Below are 19,722 nucleotides of genomic sequence, written 5' to 3' on the forward strand. Positions count from 1 at the left end.
ATGATTTACAAATGTATGAACTGTTGCACTAGTGAAAAGATGAAACAAAGAGGATTGCTTAATTAATAGAAGTTTCACATTCTGTACAGAGTATAGAAAATATTTTGCAGAATACTTATAGCTCCAGGTCTGTCACCTAATCCCCTCACCCACCACCAGTTAAAACACTCTGACATGTTTCCCAACCTTGATGAGAAACTTTCCTTTGCTTGTCTTCCAACACAGGCAATTTCATTCTGCTAGCTAAAAGCATACAGTAATTTTCATTTCAACCTGTTTTCCTGGGATGGCCACTACAAAGAGCCTTTCATGATTGGGATGATAAAATTAAGTTTGCATGAAGAATCAAAACAAAATGAAGTTAATACACTTTTACTGGTGAGATGTTTTTCTGAACATAATCACCAAGAAAGTCAATTTATCGTCACATGCTATTTGACAGAAGCATCACAATTAACTGACCAACTTCTATCTGTTTAAATGCTTTACTATTTAGTAAGCCAATTTCTGTAAAACAGAATAGATCAAACTAAACAATATAAATAAACTGAGATTTTATTGTGAAGCTGACAAGAAATTATACCTGAACTATCTGATCCTCCTTCTGGACTCCCACTTGAATACATTGTTGCCAGTTTTCCATCCAAGATAAATCTGAACCATCCATTACTACCATTAGACAGTTCCAGGGCTGCTGCATCACTCCAGATATATAAGCAGTCCCTTCCCCTAATGATGGACCACTCTCTCCAGTGATATGGTTTACCCTGCTGCAGTTCTTTAGCATCCTCTTGGGGTTCATCCTCCTGTAAAGTTAAATAAAATAAAGTAATTCAGGAAAAAGGTAATTTAAATAAACTTGCTGTAAAAATACAAAAAGCTAGACATAGAAACTAAATATTCAAAAATATAACTGTAAACCATAAAATATTGATTTTAAAAGTTTTCTTTAAGGAATGTTTAATGAGATAATCTGCATAAGCAACACTTCTCTCCATAAATTACCCATTGAAATTATAAATGTTATTAAAAACCTACCTGTTGGGGCAGCCATCTTAGTACAACAGTGGTATTGTGTGGGGGCACTGACAAGGAGGAAACTTAACATAAGAGACTACAAACAGTTTCCATCCTGCTTTTAAAAAAGAATACTTTATTGTCTACTATTTCCATGTATTTAATTTTTTGAAATTCTGGGTTTTTCTTGTAGTTAAACCTGTTTAAGTGTTCCAGATCTGTTGTTCATTTCCTTCAGAAGTCTGTAAGTACAGATCTACTATTGTGCTTTTTCTACCCCCGCTCGCCCCCCACCAAAAAAAGCGCTTTCAGTTAGGCAATGTTGCATTTTTTTGCAACTTGTTCTCCAGCAGTATAGCATTACATCACCTGGAGGAAAATCACCAAAGGTGATTTGTTAAGTCAAAGTTAACGTTGAATAGATGATGGAAATTAGCTGGGATGGTAGCGAGTGGTCAATTACATGGTAGTTGGGAATGAATACATTAAATATGCATTCTCAAATTTTCTGTAATTTAAAGGGAGTATTTTTCTTAGTTATGTTTATTTTAAGTCCATTATTGCGAGGTTTAGAAATATGTTAGCTATTTAGATATGACTATTTTTAAACTACAGTTGAAAATAGATTAATAAATCCTACTTATCAGTTATATTTCAGTAATTTTTCAAAGCACTGTGAATATCAGCTAATTAATCCCTACAACAATTCAAAGAGTAAGTATTATCTCCATGTTACAGATGGGAACACTTGGAGAGAGCTTGATTTCCTGTTCAGATGCATATTACATTACTGAACAAAATAGTGGAGTCAATTTAACAGAACGTATACATCAAGAACTCTTATTATTGGTTTTATGTATTTTTTCACATTTTCATGAAGTTGCAAATATATAAAGACAGAAGATGGCTTTGTAGAACAAACAAAGCTAGATAATGCTGTGCTTACTTTCTCAGGTTTGGACTCCTCTTCATTCTCATCATCAGAAGATGGTCCTGCCAAAGTTGACACTTTACTAATTACACCAAGCCTAGCAAGCTGATCTAGAAAAAGGTCACCACCTTTATCTACCAAATCCCTTATGATTTGCAAGGCTAGCAAGTGGCCATCATCATCATCCTGCAAGAAATTGGTGTAGGAGGGAAAAAAGAAAGGAGAGAAGTGTTTACTGCAAGCCATTTCAAATTTTAGGCATTGTTAGTCCACCACTTAAACTGTTCACATCATGGCCTATTGATTTATCAAAATTAAAAAAACATCTGATCAAAGATAAGGTGATAAGCTATGGCCTAATATCAAGTAATCACAAAACACTCATCTTTACTTCACAGACAGATTCAATACATTATAAAAGCAGCACAAAAAGTTAAAAGGGGAAAAAAATTGTTTCTCAAATACAGTGTTATATCATAAATAATAAAAAGAATAAGGTTACCTCTTGATCAAGAACAGTAGCAGTGATCTCAACCAATACTGTGGGAAGGTTGTGACCAGCATCAGAATCACAAACCTCTTTTAACAATGCTTCAGAACAAAAATGAATCATTTTTCTAATGAGGGCAAGACTTGCTTTCCTTTAAAAATTAAAATAAAAAATTATTCCTTGCAAAGCTAAACAATCATATAACAAGTGATAAAAACTGTCTCAAAAAACGAGCTCCAGAGGTTTTTGTATTCTACTTATTATTATTATGTTATCTCTAAAAATTATATCTGATAACTGGGACTGAAATATTGGAATGTCAGCTCACGTTTTAATTCTTTTAACCTATATGTAAATAGAATCAAGAAGTGCAGAAATCGGACGTCCTCCTCTTCCTCCACACCTTATCTCCATGCAACCTTACTCAACCACTACCTCTCTGGAGATGTCTAACATCTCTCTCCATTCCTGGCTAACCCACACTGGATTTGCTTTTCTGTCTCCTTCCTGGATATCCAAATCCCAACAACCTTAATACATCATAAACTCAACTCCTCTTTCCTCATCCATTTACTATTAGGCAGACAAAGGCTTATAGCAAGAAGAGACCATTAGATCATCTAGTCTGATTTTCTGTATATAATAGGCCATTAAATTGCACCTGGTTACCCCTGTATGGAGCCCAATAACTGTGTTTACCTAAAGCATAATGTGTGTTTGACTAATGTGTATCTTCCAGAAAGCCATCCAGGCTTGATTTGAAGTCATCAAAACAGAATCTGCCACATCCATCGGTAATTTGTTCCAATGGTTAATCACTCTCAGTGTTAAATTGTCTTTGTATGTTAATTTGAATTTGTCTGACTTCAACTTCCACTCACTGGTTCTTGTCATGCCTTTCTCCACTATATTAAAGAGCCCTTTAGTACCCGATACTGGATGTCTACACTGTAATTTTATAGCCCTGCGAGCCCAAGTCAGCTGACAGTGTTTTATTGCAGTATAGACATACCTTAAGTCTCTCACTGTATGGCATTTTCTCCAGCCCTATGATAATTTTTGTCGCTCTTGTCTACATCCTCTTCAATTTTTTTAACATCCCTTTTAAAAAGGATTGCACGCAGTATTCTAGTTTATACAACCAAGGATTACATTAGTCCTTTTTGCCAGAGCATTACACTTGAAGTTCAGATAGAGATGCTTGCCTACCATGACTCCTCCATCCTTAATCCCACTGTCCTTCCCATCCCAAAGAGCTGCAACCTTGCTGTCCCCTTCAACTCCTCTCTTCCATTATGTTGATCAACAGCATCAATCATGACAGTTCTTCTGGAATATGCCCTTTTCTCTTCATGCCCAATGAGTAAACCTTTGTCCTGACTATTTCCTGCCTTGGCTATTATAACCTCTTCTCAGGCTTTCCAGACTCTCACTGCATTCTTTTCAGTCTGTCCAAAATACTGCTCCTGAAATTTTATCTGCCATTCCAACTACAGCCCTGTTCCTTCTTCAGTACCCTTCACTGGTTACCACTTACTTTCTGCTTCAAATTAAGCTGTTTCTCCTGGCCTTCAAAACTCTCTAAACTAGCTCTTCCCTAGCCCCTTTGCTCTTGTATATTTTTATTTGCCCAATCCATCTGACTAGACATCACTTCTGGTCCTTCTCCCAGTCTACTATGATTTCTGTATTACTGTAGCAGCAAGGGACACTAACTGAGATCAGGAGCTTATTATGCTAGGCATTGTGCAAACATAATACTCTTTGGGACTTCTCCCATGCAGCATCCCAAAGCCAGAGCAGTCTCCCTCAGCCTGACACATCTCACCCTGCTTTCTCCTCCAAGCCCCTTGCTAAAATACACTTCTTCCAAGACACCTGTAAATCCTACCTCTCTCTATAGAGAGAAAAAAAAAAAAGATATTTAAAAGCTCCAAGCAAAAACATGGAACAAAAAGGCTAAATTTCTGTTCAATCACATTGCTTTTCATTACATTTCACATCAAACTATTGAGGTTACATGTGCTTTACCCTTAGAAAACTAAGTACCAGGATGAGTGCAGCAGCACTTTTCTCTGCCCCAAGTCTCCACATTTTAAAAAAAGATCATTAGCCACTTGCAAATATCAAATTTTCAGATGATTTAGCTCATTATTGAAGAAATAGTGCCTTATTCACATTTTGTATTGAGTTAAATCACAAATGTTTGTATAACTAATAGACACACTACAGACGTATGGATACCGATTGGTATGAATAATTGTTACCTTATGGAAGGTAGCATAGTTTGTTGAAATGTTTGTGCAAATACAGGTAATAGTCTTTTCAAGTATATAGGTGCCATTTCTGGATCTCCTTTGGGTTCATTACATTCTTCTTCATCTTTGTTTGCATCTTTCTTTTTCTTTTCATCTCCTTTGTTAACTGGACACATCCAATCACCTGCAAAATGTAATTTTTTTGGGACAGACATTTACTGACCCAATCTTTTTCCAACAAATAAAACTGAAATATCCATCTCCAATCATGGCTGGGAACCTGACCACACATACACGTATTTCTAGAAAACAAAGATTATTTTTGCAACACACTCTGTGGCAAATTAAGGGCCACATACTGAAAGCACAACTAAACTTCAATGGGACAACTCTCAGAAAGAGTTCTATATTAGATGCTTATGCCCAAACAGTTACTATTTTATTCCACTGTGCCTCCACCAGGAGAAAATAAAGGGAAGAAAAATGCAAGCAATACCACTGGAAGAGAAGAGTCAGGAAATAATAATTCACACTAACCTGGAGACTGAAGAATAGCCACCACTTCACTGTGCCCCCTTTCACGAGCTTTGTCTAAAGGAGTTTTCCCATCTTCATCTCTCAAATCAGGGTTCGCACCATGTCGCAGGAGAGTCTAGAGGCAAACAAATTTTGAGAGAGAAAACTAATAAAATTCCTTTTCCAAATAACTAACCCTATTATCAATCTGCTCATTCCTGGGCTTCTCATGAATCTACCTACAACAGCAAAACACTGTGGGTATGTGATACTTACACTTGTTTCACTGACCTAGCAGCACCAGAAGCTAGCTTTCCAATACAGTAGAACCTCAGAGTTACGAACACCTCAGGAATGGAGGCTGTTCCTAACTCTGAAATGTTTATAACTCTGAACAAAACGTTATGCTTGTTCTTTCAAAAGTTTACAACTGAACATTGACTTAATATAGTAAAGTTTCAAAGCTATGCAAAAGAAAAATGCTGCTTTACTTTTTTTCCTTGTAGTTTACGTTTCACACAGTACTGTGCTGTTTTTTGTGGGGGGGGGGAGGGGGTTGGAGGGGAGAGGGTTTCTGTTGCTGCCTGATTGTGTACTTCCGGTTCCAAATGAGGTGTGTGGTTGACTGGTCAGTTCGTAACTCTGGTGCTCCTAACTTGGAGGTCCTATTGTACAAACAGTGGAGATGGAACATGCTGAATTTAACTATTTGAGAACACACTTATGTTAGATATCACAGAACTTCTCTTATTTTGTAGGAAGCTTTTTAAAGTACATGTACAACAAATGATTTCTGCTTCAAAAACAGTACAGAAGTTTGAATTCACACCACCTTTGCCACTTGAGGCCTTCCAAAACATGCTGCATAATGTAATGAAGACGACCTCTGACCTCTGTTAACATCAGCACCCCTTTCACAGAGAAATTCCACCTATAAAATATAAAGAAACAGAAGCTAGTTTTCTTATTTATACATCCCTTTGCACAGAGAATTAAATAACTTGTATTACTTAATTTCAGTTAATACATTGAACTTACCATTTCCTGAGTTCCAAAAGCTGATGCCCAGTTTAAAAGGGTTTGTCCTACATCATCCATAAAATTTACTTCAAAAGCTGAAAGTATTAGGTACAAGATAACTAATTAAAGGCACAGTACAATACATTCAACACCATTAATTTCCAATAAATAAAGTAACAATGTACTATTCTTTGGTCTTTAAACAAACTTTAAACATTCTCAACAGATTTCTAAAAATATTCTGAAAGTCTTAGTTGTGAATCAAAGATAAAGAACAAGTGGCTAGATTCTCAGCATCACCACACTTTTAGGAGTCTAGAAAAGCACTAGGATTCACGAAGACCGAGTTCTGCATCTACTCTCCCCATACAATGAATGGGGAGAAACAGGCACTTCACAAAAGCCAGCACACAAGGTGGCTCCTCGCCTCAGCAAGCCAAGGAGCCAAGCCCCACAGTACACGCTAAGCTCCACCGCCTCAGGGACAGGAACTGAAGTCTGGACTCCAGGGAGGTGCTTCCCTTTGCTTGGAATTCTCAGCTGCAAACCCCGTCTTGGTGCTAGGTGCCTATGCCATTTTTGCAAAAAGCTGTTCCTCTGTCCCCCCATTTTGTGTAAGTTCATCTCTAGGGGCCAACTGGATAGGAAAGTTCTGACTATGCTTACTGGATCAGGTCCCGCCAGCAAGGTAGGTGGAAGAATGCCTATCTTTACCCAGTTTGTGACTTACTCTGTGGTTTACACATCAAACCCCTGGCATGGGGCTGCTGTGTGCATGCTCAGAGGCAGCAACATAAGCGCTTAGGGAACTTTTACTACAAATATTCAAGTACTGAACAAGTTTAGGCACCCACAGGGTCCAGGAACAGCTTCGTGAATCCCAGAGGGGTCTGGTTCTGAGATTTAAGCACCCAAGGCAGCAGTTAGGCACCTAAGTCCTTTTGTGAATCTAGCCCAAAGCAAGGATTGTTAACAGCAAGAACTAGCCTGTATTAAGCAACGTAAATTAACTCACATTGTTGATAAGAGCTTTAAGGTATCAACTATTTTATTTACTCAGACATTATTTAATTCACTATAAAAGTTAGACTTTGCATATTTCATTCATCTCATTTTCAGTCTTCAAAATATTTTTTTCCTACCTCCTGTGTCAATAGCATCTATTAGTGCATCAGTATCTTTACTGCGGATGCAGTCTATCAGCTGCCGATGAGAACGTTCCCCAGAACTATCCAGTCTACGCAATCCTGGGATTCTGCCTGTAGATCCAGCATTAGACTTTGGCAGGGCCTTTCGCCCTTCAAACAGTAGCACCAAAAGAAGATCTACTAAACGCATGGTATCCAGTACACATCTTTCATCACCCTGTAATGCACTTTCTATAGAATCTGGAAGTTCAGATCTTAGGAGATCCTGGAAATAATTAAAAGTCTGAACAATAAAAAAATATATAGGACTTTAGAAAGTACATGGTTTATTTCCATATGAAATGTTTCTTTTTTCCTTTACAAAAAAAAAAACACACAAAAGATTTTTATCACAAATAGAGGTTTTTAAAGTATATCAAGAAATAACTTTTAAATTTTAACGAAAAATATTGAAAAAGTGAAGAACTGTAGCATTTAAATGATTCTTACGTGCGTTACTACTGGAGAGCCTCTACAGAGGGTTGACAACAGACTCACAATAGTTGACACCTGATTACTCAATTTAGAGTCTGCAGCTGTAGATGGTGCTCCAGTACTGCTCCGACCTGGTTTGCAAGCTGAAGATGGTCCTGATGCTATACCACCAGCTGCTGCCATGCGTGATAACAACTCCTCAGTTAGTCCATGTTTGGCTAATGGGGCTGGATCAACTCCACGACGTGTAAATCTGTCAGCTAATGAAGCAAAACATCTGAGCGCTCCATCTGAAACCTGTGGAAGATGTATGTAAGATACTCACCATTAATTTCCAATAAATAAAGATTTGTCACTTAAGGAGAATAGAGGCTCATGGTATAAGCATAAAGCAACAGTGCTTTAAAGCAGAGGTTCTCAAACTGTGGGTCGGGATCCCAAAGTGCGTCGAGACCCCATTTTAATGGGGTCACCAGGGTTGGCATTAGACTTGCTGGGGGCTGAAGCCAGAGCCCCACTGCCTGGGGATGAAGCCGAAGCCTATGGGCTTCAGCCCAGGGCAGCAGGGCTCAGGTTACATGCCCCCTACCCAGTGCTGAAACCCTTGGGTTTTGGCTTTGGCCACCTTTGAGCTTTGGGCCTCCCAACCCGGGGTGGCAAGCTCAGGCTTCTGTCCCCACTCCTGGGGTTGTGTCGTAATTTTTGTTGTCAGAAGGGGGTCTCAGTGCAACAAGTTCGAGAACCTCTGCTTTAAAGAAAAGCATCGGCATTGTAAAGTACAATATTTTAGCTATCCTAAACTATAAAAATAAATTTTAGAGCAGTTTTTAAAGTACCTATAATTGTTTTAACATCTCCATAACAGAGATATTGAAACAATGAAAGCTGTGATTTTACCTATACCTCCCACTAGAAAGTGCAGTTTGACTAAGCTGCTGAAAAACAAAAACGCGGTTCATCATTTACATATATGAAAAAGAGAAAATCTTTTGCAGTAGATGTACGAGTACAGCACTAGTAAAAAAAATTGGTAGTTTATCAAAGAAACTAGAAGTTTCTCCTTAAATGTTGATAGTTTCCCACCTTTTACACATTTGAATACTGAAATGCAATTTGTTCCTTCTGAGGGATGATGGTTATCCTCAGCAGGTAACTGAAAGTAACTGCTTTCAGAATAGTACACATTTGTTCTGCATTGTGGCCATCCCCTTGGCTGATGTAGTCTATTTCACATATTAGGTTCACACTACGGGCACGTGTTGTTGTTCTGAATATTTCCAGGAATATATCTAATCTAGATGAGTATCATCTCACGCATAGACTAGTCACTCATTCCTCTAGCCTTCTTAGAATGATCCAGACTGCTTGTGTGGAAGAGAATACGGTTTGGGGCTCAGAAACATGCAAAAAAAGTGACAGAGACTGCAAGTGGGATTCTAGCACAACATGATCTGAGTCACTGTTGAAAGTGTAAGGAGTATGGTAGTGGGATCAGTTTATGCTCCCTGTCCGTGACTTGAAACCGAAACATGGATGATCAGACCTCATCATCAGCACAGAGCCGGTGATTTAAGAGAACAGATTTAGAATGAACTGTTCCCAAGGCCAAATTATTCTGGTCTTAACTCCTGCCTTGACATGTCTGGGAGAACAACTGTTCCCATACCGTAAGTGACCTGAACCAGAAGTGTATCAACAAGGATAAGGATATAAATTTCCCTAGCAAAGTTCTATGTAAAAAAAAAAATTATATATATATGTAAACCTTACGAAGTCCTTACATAGGGAAATTTATGAGATACAACAGATATTTTTAGGATTCCTCCGGTCTCTTTCAAACAGAGTAAGCAATTCTCAAGGATATTGACACATTTTAATTATGGACTCATAGTTGGGAATTAAACTATTCTGTGTGCCATTAGGGTATGAGATGCTTCTGACAGGTAATTCTTACAAAAGGATTTAAAAAAATGAGCTATATAATTTAGACCACAGGTGCATGGGGTTCACAGCTTCCCAGTCTTGATGTGCTTGAAACTCAACAGTTTGGGGGATGATAAAGGCTTGAACAAAGGGGGGCTCAAACTCTATAGAAGGTTGGCTACTTTAAGTGATTAAGTATTTGCTAGGTGACCACCCAATCTGATGCATAGCAAGGGGTCCTTTCATCTACTGTTAGAAGAGGATAGGTTCCCATCTCCTAGGCTTAGCTTACAAGGACTAAAACTTTCGCATTAGCTGTTAATAAAACTCCAATTTAAGTAATTCCGCTGCGGCTGACCCCTCCACACACACACACAGAGCATTCAGCAAGTTCATGTCTTTCTCACTGGGCAGCACCAATTTAGATTACGTAAATTGACAGAATGAATATTTAATATAATTTTCCACTATTTATGATAGATTTTTTTCCTTTCAGGTTAGACAAGAAAATGTCACATACAATGTTACAACGACTGAGTTGAAAAATTTCAGAGTCATTGTTATTTAAGAAAATTCTTTGAAGAGAGTCATGCAAGTTTTCTGAGATCTTGTAAGGGTTTGTTTCCATAAAAGCTATGGGCTAGATATAGCCAGACAACATCAAGCAATATTTTTGTTCTCTTGCTTGCAACTGAAAAATATTAGAACTATCACAATGATTCAGAGTTTCAAATTTTTCCTTCCTTATGGAAACTGTACAAAAAATTCCCACTGATGATTTGTTAAACACAATTAAGTTGTTGATTTGTAACAACTTCAACCTTCCAACAACAATAGCGTATGTCTACAAGTCATCCATTCACTAATCTATAGTGGCAGCTGAAGTAGGATACTGCAAAGTATAATTAACATCTAACCTGTACTTTACTGAGTACATTACATTAATAGCAAACTAAAAATATAATGATGTAACTCTCACGCTACATAAACAATCGTTAAAAATTGCTTACCTGATGGTCTTCATGTTTTAATAAACTAGACAGGGATTCCACACAGATTTCTAATGAAGAATCCTGAGGTTCCATTTTGCCACAAAGTCTGGATACTACAGCCATAGCAGAATGTAAAGTATCTTTATGAACCAGGTGCCCACTATCACGAATAAATGTCAGCACACAGTTCAACCCACCAGCCTCAAACACAGCTCCTGATTCACGGGTACAGATTAGTTCTAACACCTGTAATATAATGAAATTGAATTGTAATGAAATACATACTACTAGTTAGCCAACTGTTCCCTCCTCATCTCCTCAGCTGACTGAGGGGGCAAACCAAAAGAAATTCAGTTCCTCCATCAACAGCATTCAAAGTTTCCAGTAGTTCCAGTGCTCCCTCTCTAAACAAGGGAGTAAATACAGCAGAATCCATATGGGCACTCCATGTGGACCAGACAGGAGAAGAGTTGCCTCACATCAGGAAAAGACTCTAGATGAACTAAGGGGCAGCTGCAGGCCTAAGCAGACCCAGCTGACACAGAAGTGTTGATGAGAAACTGCTGAGAGTTAATAGATCTAGTGGGAAGAGGAGAGAACAGATCTTAGGGGACGAATGGTGACTAAGTGGATGGGGAGATGAACAAGGGACAACTTGGGGAAGTTCAAGACTGAGCGAATGGTAAAGTGGTTTGAGAACAACCGGAGTGACCATTGTTTGCAGTGTTGTAGCCATGTTGCTCCCAGAATATTAAAGAGACAAGGTGGATGAGTAAAAGCAGCAAAGAGTCCTGTGGCACCTTATAGACTAACAGACATATTGGAGCATAAGCTTTTGTGGATGAATACCCACTTTGTCAGATGCATGTCAAGGTGGATGAGGTGATCTCTTTTATTAGACCAACTTCTGCTGGTGAAAAAGACAAGCTTTTGAACTACAAAGAGCTCTTCGTCAGGTCATGAAAGAGATAGTCCACTGTGGGAGAGGAGTGGGGCTTTGAGCGCACATGTGAGTTTGCAACTCCAAGGAAAAGATGTGTATGGTTGGAGTGTTTAGAGACTCCATGTGCAGTTGTACTGGCAGTAGTTATATGATAAGAGTAGCCTAATATATTTGTTTGGGCTGGTCAAATTTCTTGACCATTTTGCAAGCCTGCTTTAAGATCATAGCTAAGGTAACTGGACAAGCAGGAGAAGTCCACAATTAATTATGTAGAAAATATAAAACCAAGAGGTTTCAAACGGAAGCTTAATTTTCTTGTCTTATTCTGATCAGAGGCAACTCCCCCCAACCCCTTCTTTTTTGGTATTTTGAAAATGCTCTAGAAAGTTGATTTTTAATTGCATAGAACTGTATTTTTTTTTATACACACACACACACATATATATATATCACACACACGCGCGCACATTAATTCCTCAAGTTTCTCCTGATTTCACATTTTATATTCTTTGAGATTTTTCTGAACAATAATTTCAGAAATGTTAGCATAACAAATCGACAGCAAAGACAATAAATGTATAAACAAGCAATTTTATCAGACTGAATAAAATAAATTATTCCTGCTTTTAAATTCATATTATAAACAGATTTTTCAAAAATATTTAAATATCCTGCTTTCTGTGAAAGCAGAACTCTATTAAGAGCACTTACCTTTACACACTGTTCAGCCAAGTCTCTGCTGGTTCTGTTGTTAAGTTCAACAACAACTAAACGATTACAAAGTGCTTTGATAGCTCCATCTACTCCCACAATCCTACGGGTGCATTCTGCTGATACATCCAGGTAGTAAGTTATGGCACGAGCTGTTACCTCTAACACATTGTCTGGCGCACTTTCATCAAGGAAAATCTTGCAGAGTGCTGGTAAGAAAGTACGAGGAGGGCAACTGTAGAAAGAGGTAATTATGTATCAATTACTGTACAAATTCCTCAATGTTACAATAGTTCATACAGTTTCAAGTTAAGAGGTTCATATTTTCACACACAGGTACATCTTCCATGTAAGTTTCACAACAAAACTAACCCACTTGTCCAATTAAGCTTATTGCAGTGGCATCTACTAATAATATACATGGAGTACATGGCTCCACCAGGAACTCTTCAATTACCCGAAAATCAAAAAGGAATCCTACAAAACATGGAAAAGTGGACAAATTGCCAAGGAAAAAGTACAAAAGAACAGCATAAGCATGTAGGGACAAAAATCAGAAATAAGATACAATATGAGTTACACATCTAGCAAGAGACATAAAAGGCAATAAAAAGAGGTTCTATAAGTACATTAGGAGCAAGACAAGAGAAAGATGAAGAAAAAGATAAGTTCTCTACTTAGTGGGGAAGGAGAGCTAATAATAGATGACATCAAGGCAGCTGAGGTATTTAATGCCTATTTTGCTTCATCCTCACTAAAAAGATAAATTGTGACTAGACACTTAACATAATTCATACTAACAACAAAAGGTAAGGAACACAAACCACAACAGCGAAAGAACAGGTTAAAGAATATTTAGGTAGGTTAGAGCTATTAAAGTCAGCAGGACCTGGTGAAATTCACCCTACAGGACATAAGGAACTAGCTAAAGCAATCTTGGAACCATTAACAATTATCTTTCACAATTCCTGGAGCACCAGTGAAGTCCCAGAGGACTGGAGAAAGGCAAACAAATGACCTATCTTTCAAAGAGGGAACAAAGAGAACCCAGGAAACCACACACCAGCTAGCCTAACTTCAACACCTGGAAAGATACTGGAACAAATTATTAAACAATCAATTTGGAAACACCTAGAAAATAATAGGGTTATAAGTAATAGCGAACATGGAATTATCAACAACAAATCATGCCACGCCAATCTGATTTCTTTTTTTGATAGGCTTACTGGCCTAGTGGATAGGGGGGAGACTGGAGACATGATATATCTTGATTTTAGTAAGGCTTTTGACACAGTCCCACGTGACGTTCTCATAAGCAAACCAGGGACAACAACCAGTTGAGTAACTGCACTCAGAGAGTAGTTATCAATGGTTTGCTGTCAAACTGAGAGGACGTATTGAGTGGAGTACGAAAAGGGGTCTGTAATGGGTCCAGTATTATTCAATATTTTCATTAATGACCTGGATAATGGAGTGGAAGGTGGTTGGAAGGAGTTGCAAGCATTTTCATAGAATCATAGAACTGGAAGGGACCTTGAGAGGTCATCTAGTCCAGTCCCCTGCACTCAAGACAAGACAAAGGGCATGGCTACACTTGCAGTTGTAGAGCGCTGGGAGTTAAACCAGCCTTCGGAGACCGCAGCAGGGAAAACGCTGCCGAGTGTTTACACTCGGCTGGAAGTGCACTGGCGTGGCTACATTAGCAGCTCTTGCAACACCACAGAGTAGTGCATTGTGATAGCTATCCCAGCATGCAAGTGGCTGCAACATGCTTTTCAAATGCGGGTGGTGGGGAGCGTGTTGTGTGTATGTGGAGGGAGAGAGAGTGGGTTCGGGGGGGGAGGGGGGGGCTGAGAGCGTGTCAGCATGCCTCCCTTCCTCCTCCCCCTCCCCCCGGCCTCTCTCTCTCTCACTCACTCACAGCAAGCAGCATTCCTCAGTAATAGTTCCTTTGTCTCAGAGCAGATAAGCAGCCAGCTGTCAGAAACGGAGCTTTGAAAGGGCATATCTGCATTCCTACAGTGAGTTAAAACAATGACAAGAGTGGCCACTTGACTTAAGGAGATTATGGGACGTTTCCGGAGGTCAATCAGAGCGCAGTAATGCAACACCTCGTTCACACTGGTGCCACGGCACTCCAGCGGGGGCGCAGCAAACGTTATTCCACTCACCGAGGTGGAGTACCAGCAGCGTTGTAGCTGTGGAGTCAGAGCGCTCTACGTGCCTTGCCAATGTGGACGGTTAGTGAGCTAGTGCGCCCGGGGCTCCTTTATTGCGCTGTAACTTGCGAGAGTAGCCAAGCGATTAGTATTATCTAGACCATCCCTGACAGGTGCTTGTCCAACCTGCTCTTAAAAATCCCCAATGACGGAGATTCCACAACCTACCAAAGCAATTTATTCCAGTGCTTAACCACTGATAGTTAGGAATTTTTTCCTAATGTCCAACCTAAACCTCCCTTGCTGCAATTTAAGCCCATTGCTTCTTGTCCTATCCTCAGAAGTTAAGAAGAACAATTTTTCTCCCTCCTCCTTGTAACAATCTTCTATGTACTTGAAAACTGTTATCATATCCCCTCTGTCTTCTCTTCTCCAGACTAAATAAACCCAATCTTCCCTCATAGCTCATGTTTTCTAGACTTTTATTTATTTTTGTTGCTCTTCTCTGGATTACCTCCAATTTGTCCATATCTTTCCAGAAATGTGGCGCTCAGAACTGGTCACAATACTCCAGTTGAGGCGTAATCAGCACGGAGCAGAGCAGAAGAATTACTTCTCGTGTCTTGCTTACAATACTCCTGCTAATACATCCCAGGATGATGTTTGCTTTTTTTGCAACAGCATTACACTGTTGACTCATATTTAGCTTGTGATCCACTATGACCCTCAGATGCCTTTCCACAGTACTTCTTCCTAGGCAGTCATTTCCCATTTTGTATGTGTGCAACTGATTGTTCCTTCTTAAGTGGAGTACTTTGCATTTGTCCTTACTGAATTTCATCCTATGTACTTCAGACCATTTCTCCAGTTTGTCCACAGCATTTTGAATTTTAATCCTATCCTCCAAAGCACTTGCAACCCCTCCCTTCTTCGTATCATCCTCAAACTTTATAAGTGTACTCTCTATGCCATTATCTAAATCACTGATGAAGATACTGAACAGAACCAGACCCAGAACCAATCCCTGCGGGACCCCACTTGTTATGCCCTTCCAGCATGACTGTGAACCACTGGTAACTACTCTCCAGGAATGATTTTCTAACCAGTTATGCACCCATCTAAAGTAGCACCATCTAGGTTGTATTTCCCTAGTTTGTTTATGAGAAAGTCGTGCGAGATAGCCACAAAAGTCTTATTAACGTCAAGATATATCACATCTACTGCTTCCCCCCTATCCACAAGGCTTGCTGCCCTGTCAAAGAAAGCTATCAGGTTGGTTTGACAAGATTTGTTCTTGACAAATCCATGCTGACTGTTACTTATCACATTATCTTCTGGGTGTTTGCAAACTGATTAATTATTTGCTCCATAATCTTTCCAGGTACAGAAGTTAAGCTGACTGGTCTGTAATTCCCCAGGTTGTCCTTATTTCCCTTTTTATAGATGGGCGCTATATTTACCCTTTTCCAGTCTTCTGGAATGTCTCCTATCTTCCATGACTTTTCAAAGATAATGGCTGATGGCTCAGATATCTCCTCAGTCAGCTCCTTGAGTATTCTAGGATGCATTTCATCAGGCCCTGGTGATTTGAAGACATCTAACTTGTCTAAGTAATTTTTGACTTATTCCTTCCCTATTTTAGACTCTGATCCTACCTCATTTTCACTTTGAGGGCAGGATTAGAATTCACAATGACCGTGACAAATTAGAGAAATGGTCTGACTCTGTTGAATTTCATTCTTGTTGATTTCAAAGACAAGTGCTACACTTGTTCTACTACACTTAGAGAGGAAAAATCAAATGTATAGCTACAAAATGGGGCTAGGCAGTAGTACCCCTCCAAAGGACCTGGGGGTTATAGAGGATCAATAACGAGAGTCAACAATGGGATGTAGTTGCAAAAAAGGTGAATATCATTCTGGGCTGTATTAATAGGAGTATTATATTGAGACACAAGAAGTAAATGACCCACTCTACTCAGCTGAAGTACTGTGCCCAGTTCTTGGTGCCACACTGTAGGAATGATGTGGATAAACTGGAGAGAAACCAGAGGAGAGCAACAAAAGTAACAAAACATTTAGAAAACCTGATCTATGAGGAAATATTTAAAAAAACTGGGCATGTTTAGTCTTGAGAAAAGACGACTGAGGAGGGATCTGATAACAGTTTTCAAATATATTAACGGCTGTCATAAAGAGGACTATGATCAATTGTTCTCCATGGTCACTGAAGGTAGGACCAGAAGTAATGCTCTTAATCAGCAGCAAAGGATATTTAGGTTAGATATTCGGAAAAACTTTCTAACTATAAGGGTAGTTAAGGACTGGAATAGGCTTCCAAGGGATGGTGTGGAATCATCATCATTGGAGTTTTTTTTAAGAACAGACTGGATAAGCACCTATCAATGATGTGCTAGGCATCCTCATCACTGGCAATTTTTAAGAACAGGTGAGCCAAACACCTGTTAAGGACGATCTAGGTATACCTGGTACTGACTGAGCACAGTGGGTTGGGCTAAATGTCTGCTTGGAGGTCCCTTTCAGCCTACATTTCTATGATTCTATAATTACAGACATAGCTTTTAGTTTACAAAATTAGCCATAATTACCTCTTTTTATTTATTTTAATGTTTTATCATTCCCTTTTTAAAGCAGAACGAAAAAGGTCTAAGTGTTATATTTTTGGTGCTCTTTCCCCCCAAATATTACGTGATGAAATTCTGCAGTGGACTCTTACCCATTTTGATATCAGAAACCAGTAGAGCAGCAGGCAGTAACAGAAGGTGTGAGGGCCAGGAAGAAGAGAAGAGCTGCTAGACCTATAAGAAGAGGCGAGTCAATGGAGATAGCCAGAGTCCGGAGCCCTATGAGGATACAGGATGAGCTCAGAAGATTGCAATTGAGAGAAAAAGACAAAAGGCTTGCAGCCAGAAAGAACAGAAGGGGGAAGTCTGGAGAATGGCACCAATACCAGGAAGATGCAGGTCTACATGACTGGGTACTCCCTACTAAGAAGGACAGACAGGCCTGTCACCAGAGCTGATCCAGAGAATAGAATGGTGTTCTGTCTGCTGGGAGCTAAGACATGGGAATTGGACCTGAGGCTGAAGAGGATTCTAATGGGAGCTGGAAAGAATCCACTGATTGTCCTTCACATGGGAACAAATGATACAGCTAGATTCCTACTGGAATGCACTAAGGGAGACTATGCCAGGCTTGCGAAGATGCTTAAAGAAATAGAGACTCAGGTGATCTTCAGTGAGATTCTACCTGTCCCTAGAGGAGGAGAGCGAAGGCGAGACAGGATTATGATGATCAACAGATGGTTCAGGCAGTGGTGCCGTAAGGAGGGCTTTGGAATGTTGGACCATTGGGAGGCATTCACGGACATAGGACTGTGCTCATGGGATGGACTCCATCTGAGTAGGGAGGAAAACAGACATCTGGGATGAAGGTTAGCATAACTGATTAAAAGAGCTTTAAACTAGAAATTCAGAGATGGTTGGGAGACACTCATGTAATCTCCGTGCCCGATTCTAACACTGAATAGGAGGAAAATCAAGTAAGAGAGGATACAGCAATGGAGAAAGGAGCAACAGAGGGTAGGAGAATGGACATCAAAAGGAAAGACAATGCAAATACCAATGAAGCAGTAAGGTAGGCAATACTAGCAGTAGAATGACTATACTCAAGTGTGTGAAGAATCTGGGTGAAGCCAAGCAGAAATAACTAATATGTCTGTACACCAATGCAAAGTGCCTGGGTAACAAAATGGAGGAACTACAATGACTGGTGCAGGAAGTGAAACCAGACATTATAATAACAGAAACATGGTGGAATAGTAGTCATGATTAGAGTACAAGTATTGAAGGGTATGTGCTGTTCAGGAAAGTCAGAAATAAAGGTAAAGGTGGCAGTGAAGCACTGTATATTAATGATGAGGTAGACTGTAAAGAAATTAGAAGTGATGTAATGGATAAAACAATCTCTTTGGGTCAAAATCCCTTTGGAGAAGAAAACTACCAGAGGCTCCCTTGGGACAGTGCTTGGGTTCTGCTACAGGCTCCAATACTCAGTTTGGAAATAGCTAAAGACCTCTCTAATATTTTTAATGAAATAAATACTAGGGCTGTCAATTAATTGCAGTAAACGCAAGCGATTAACTCAAAACAAATTAAGTCGATTAAAAAAAAGAATCGTGATTAATCGTAGTTTTAATCACACTGTTAAATAATCATAGAATCTCAATTTAAATTTCTTCTAAATATTTTTGGATGTTTTTCTACATTTTCAAATATACTGATTTAAATTAGAACACAGAATAGAAAGTGTACAGTGCTCACTTGATACTTTTTTAATTACAACTACTTGCACTGTAAAAAAAGAAACAAAAGAAATAGTATTTTTCTATTCACCTCATACAATTACTGTAGCACAATCTCTATCGTGAAAGTGCAACTTCCAAAAACATAAAAAATGTTGTTACGTAACTGCACTCAAAAACAAAACAATGTAAAACTTTAGAACCTACAAGTCCACTCAGTCCTACTTCTTGTTCAGCCAATCACTAAGACAAAAAGCGTATTTACATTTACAGGAGATTTACAACGTCACCTGAAAGTGAGAACTTGCATCTGCATGGCACTTTTGTAGCCAGCATTGCAAGGTATTTATGTGCCTGATATGCGAAACATTCGTATGCTTCATGCTTTGGCCACCATTCTAGAGGACATGCTTCCATCCCAATGACGCTCATTAAAAAAATAATGCGTTTACTAAATTTGTGACTGAACTACTTAGGGGAGAATTGTATGTCTCCTGCTCCATGGTTTTACCTGCATTCTGCCGTATATTTTGTGTTATGGAGTCTCGGATGGCGACCCAGCATAGGCTGTTCTACTTAAGAACACTTTCATTGCAGATTTGACAAAACGCAAAGAAAGTACAATATGAGATTTCTAAAGACAGCTACAGCACTCAACCCACAGTTAAAGAATCTGAAGTGCCTTCCAAAATCTGAGGGGGACAAGGTTTAGAACACGCTGTCAGAAGTCTTAAAAGAGCAACATTCCAATTCAGAAACTACAGAACCCGAACCATCAAAAAAGAAAATCAACCTTTAGTTGGTGGCATCTGACTCA

General features: G+C 39.2%; 1 protein-coding gene across 5 annotated transcripts in view; it reads right to left on the reverse strand.

Moving 5' to 3' along the window:
* HECTD1 (HECT domain E3 ubiquitin protein ligase 1) overlaps positions 1-19,722 on the reverse strand; it is a 101,138-nt gene that overhangs the window by 51,473 nt on the left and 29,943 nt on the right. For 3 of the 5 annotated variants that reach the window (XM_077818996.1, XM_077818998.1, XM_077818994.1), the window contains exons 3-13: positions 12,424-12,658; positions 10,788-11,015; positions 7,870-8,151; positions 7,375-7,663; positions 6,251-6,327; positions 6,045-6,143; positions 5,234-5,348; positions 4,706-4,880; positions 2,451-2,589; positions 1,964-2,134; positions 584-806 (exon numbers count right to left, since the gene is read on the reverse strand). In XM_077818996.1, coding sequence (XP_077675122.1) covers positions 584-806; positions 1,964-2,134; positions 2,451-2,589; positions 4,706-4,880; positions 5,234-5,348; positions 6,045-6,143; positions 6,251-6,327; positions 7,375-7,663; positions 7,870-8,151; positions 10,788-11,015; positions 12,424-12,658 — 2,033 coding nt within the window. The remainder of the gene's footprint in view (positions 1-583; positions 807-1,963; positions 2,135-2,450; positions 2,590-4,705; positions 4,881-5,233; positions 5,349-6,044; positions 6,144-6,250; positions 6,328-7,374; positions 7,664-7,869; positions 8,152-10,787; positions 11,016-12,423; positions 12,659-19,722) is intronic. The other 2 variants (XM_077818997.1, XM_077818995.1) reach the window with 1 other exon arrangement.

Source organism: Eretmochelys imbricata, chromosome 6 (assembly GCF_965152235.1).
Source record: "Eretmochelys imbricata isolate rEreImb1 chromosome 6, rEreImb1.hap1, whole genome shotgun sequence".
In the NCBI taxonomy this organism is placed as follows: Eukaryota; Metazoa; Chordata; order Testudines; family Cheloniidae; genus Eretmochelys; species Eretmochelys imbricata.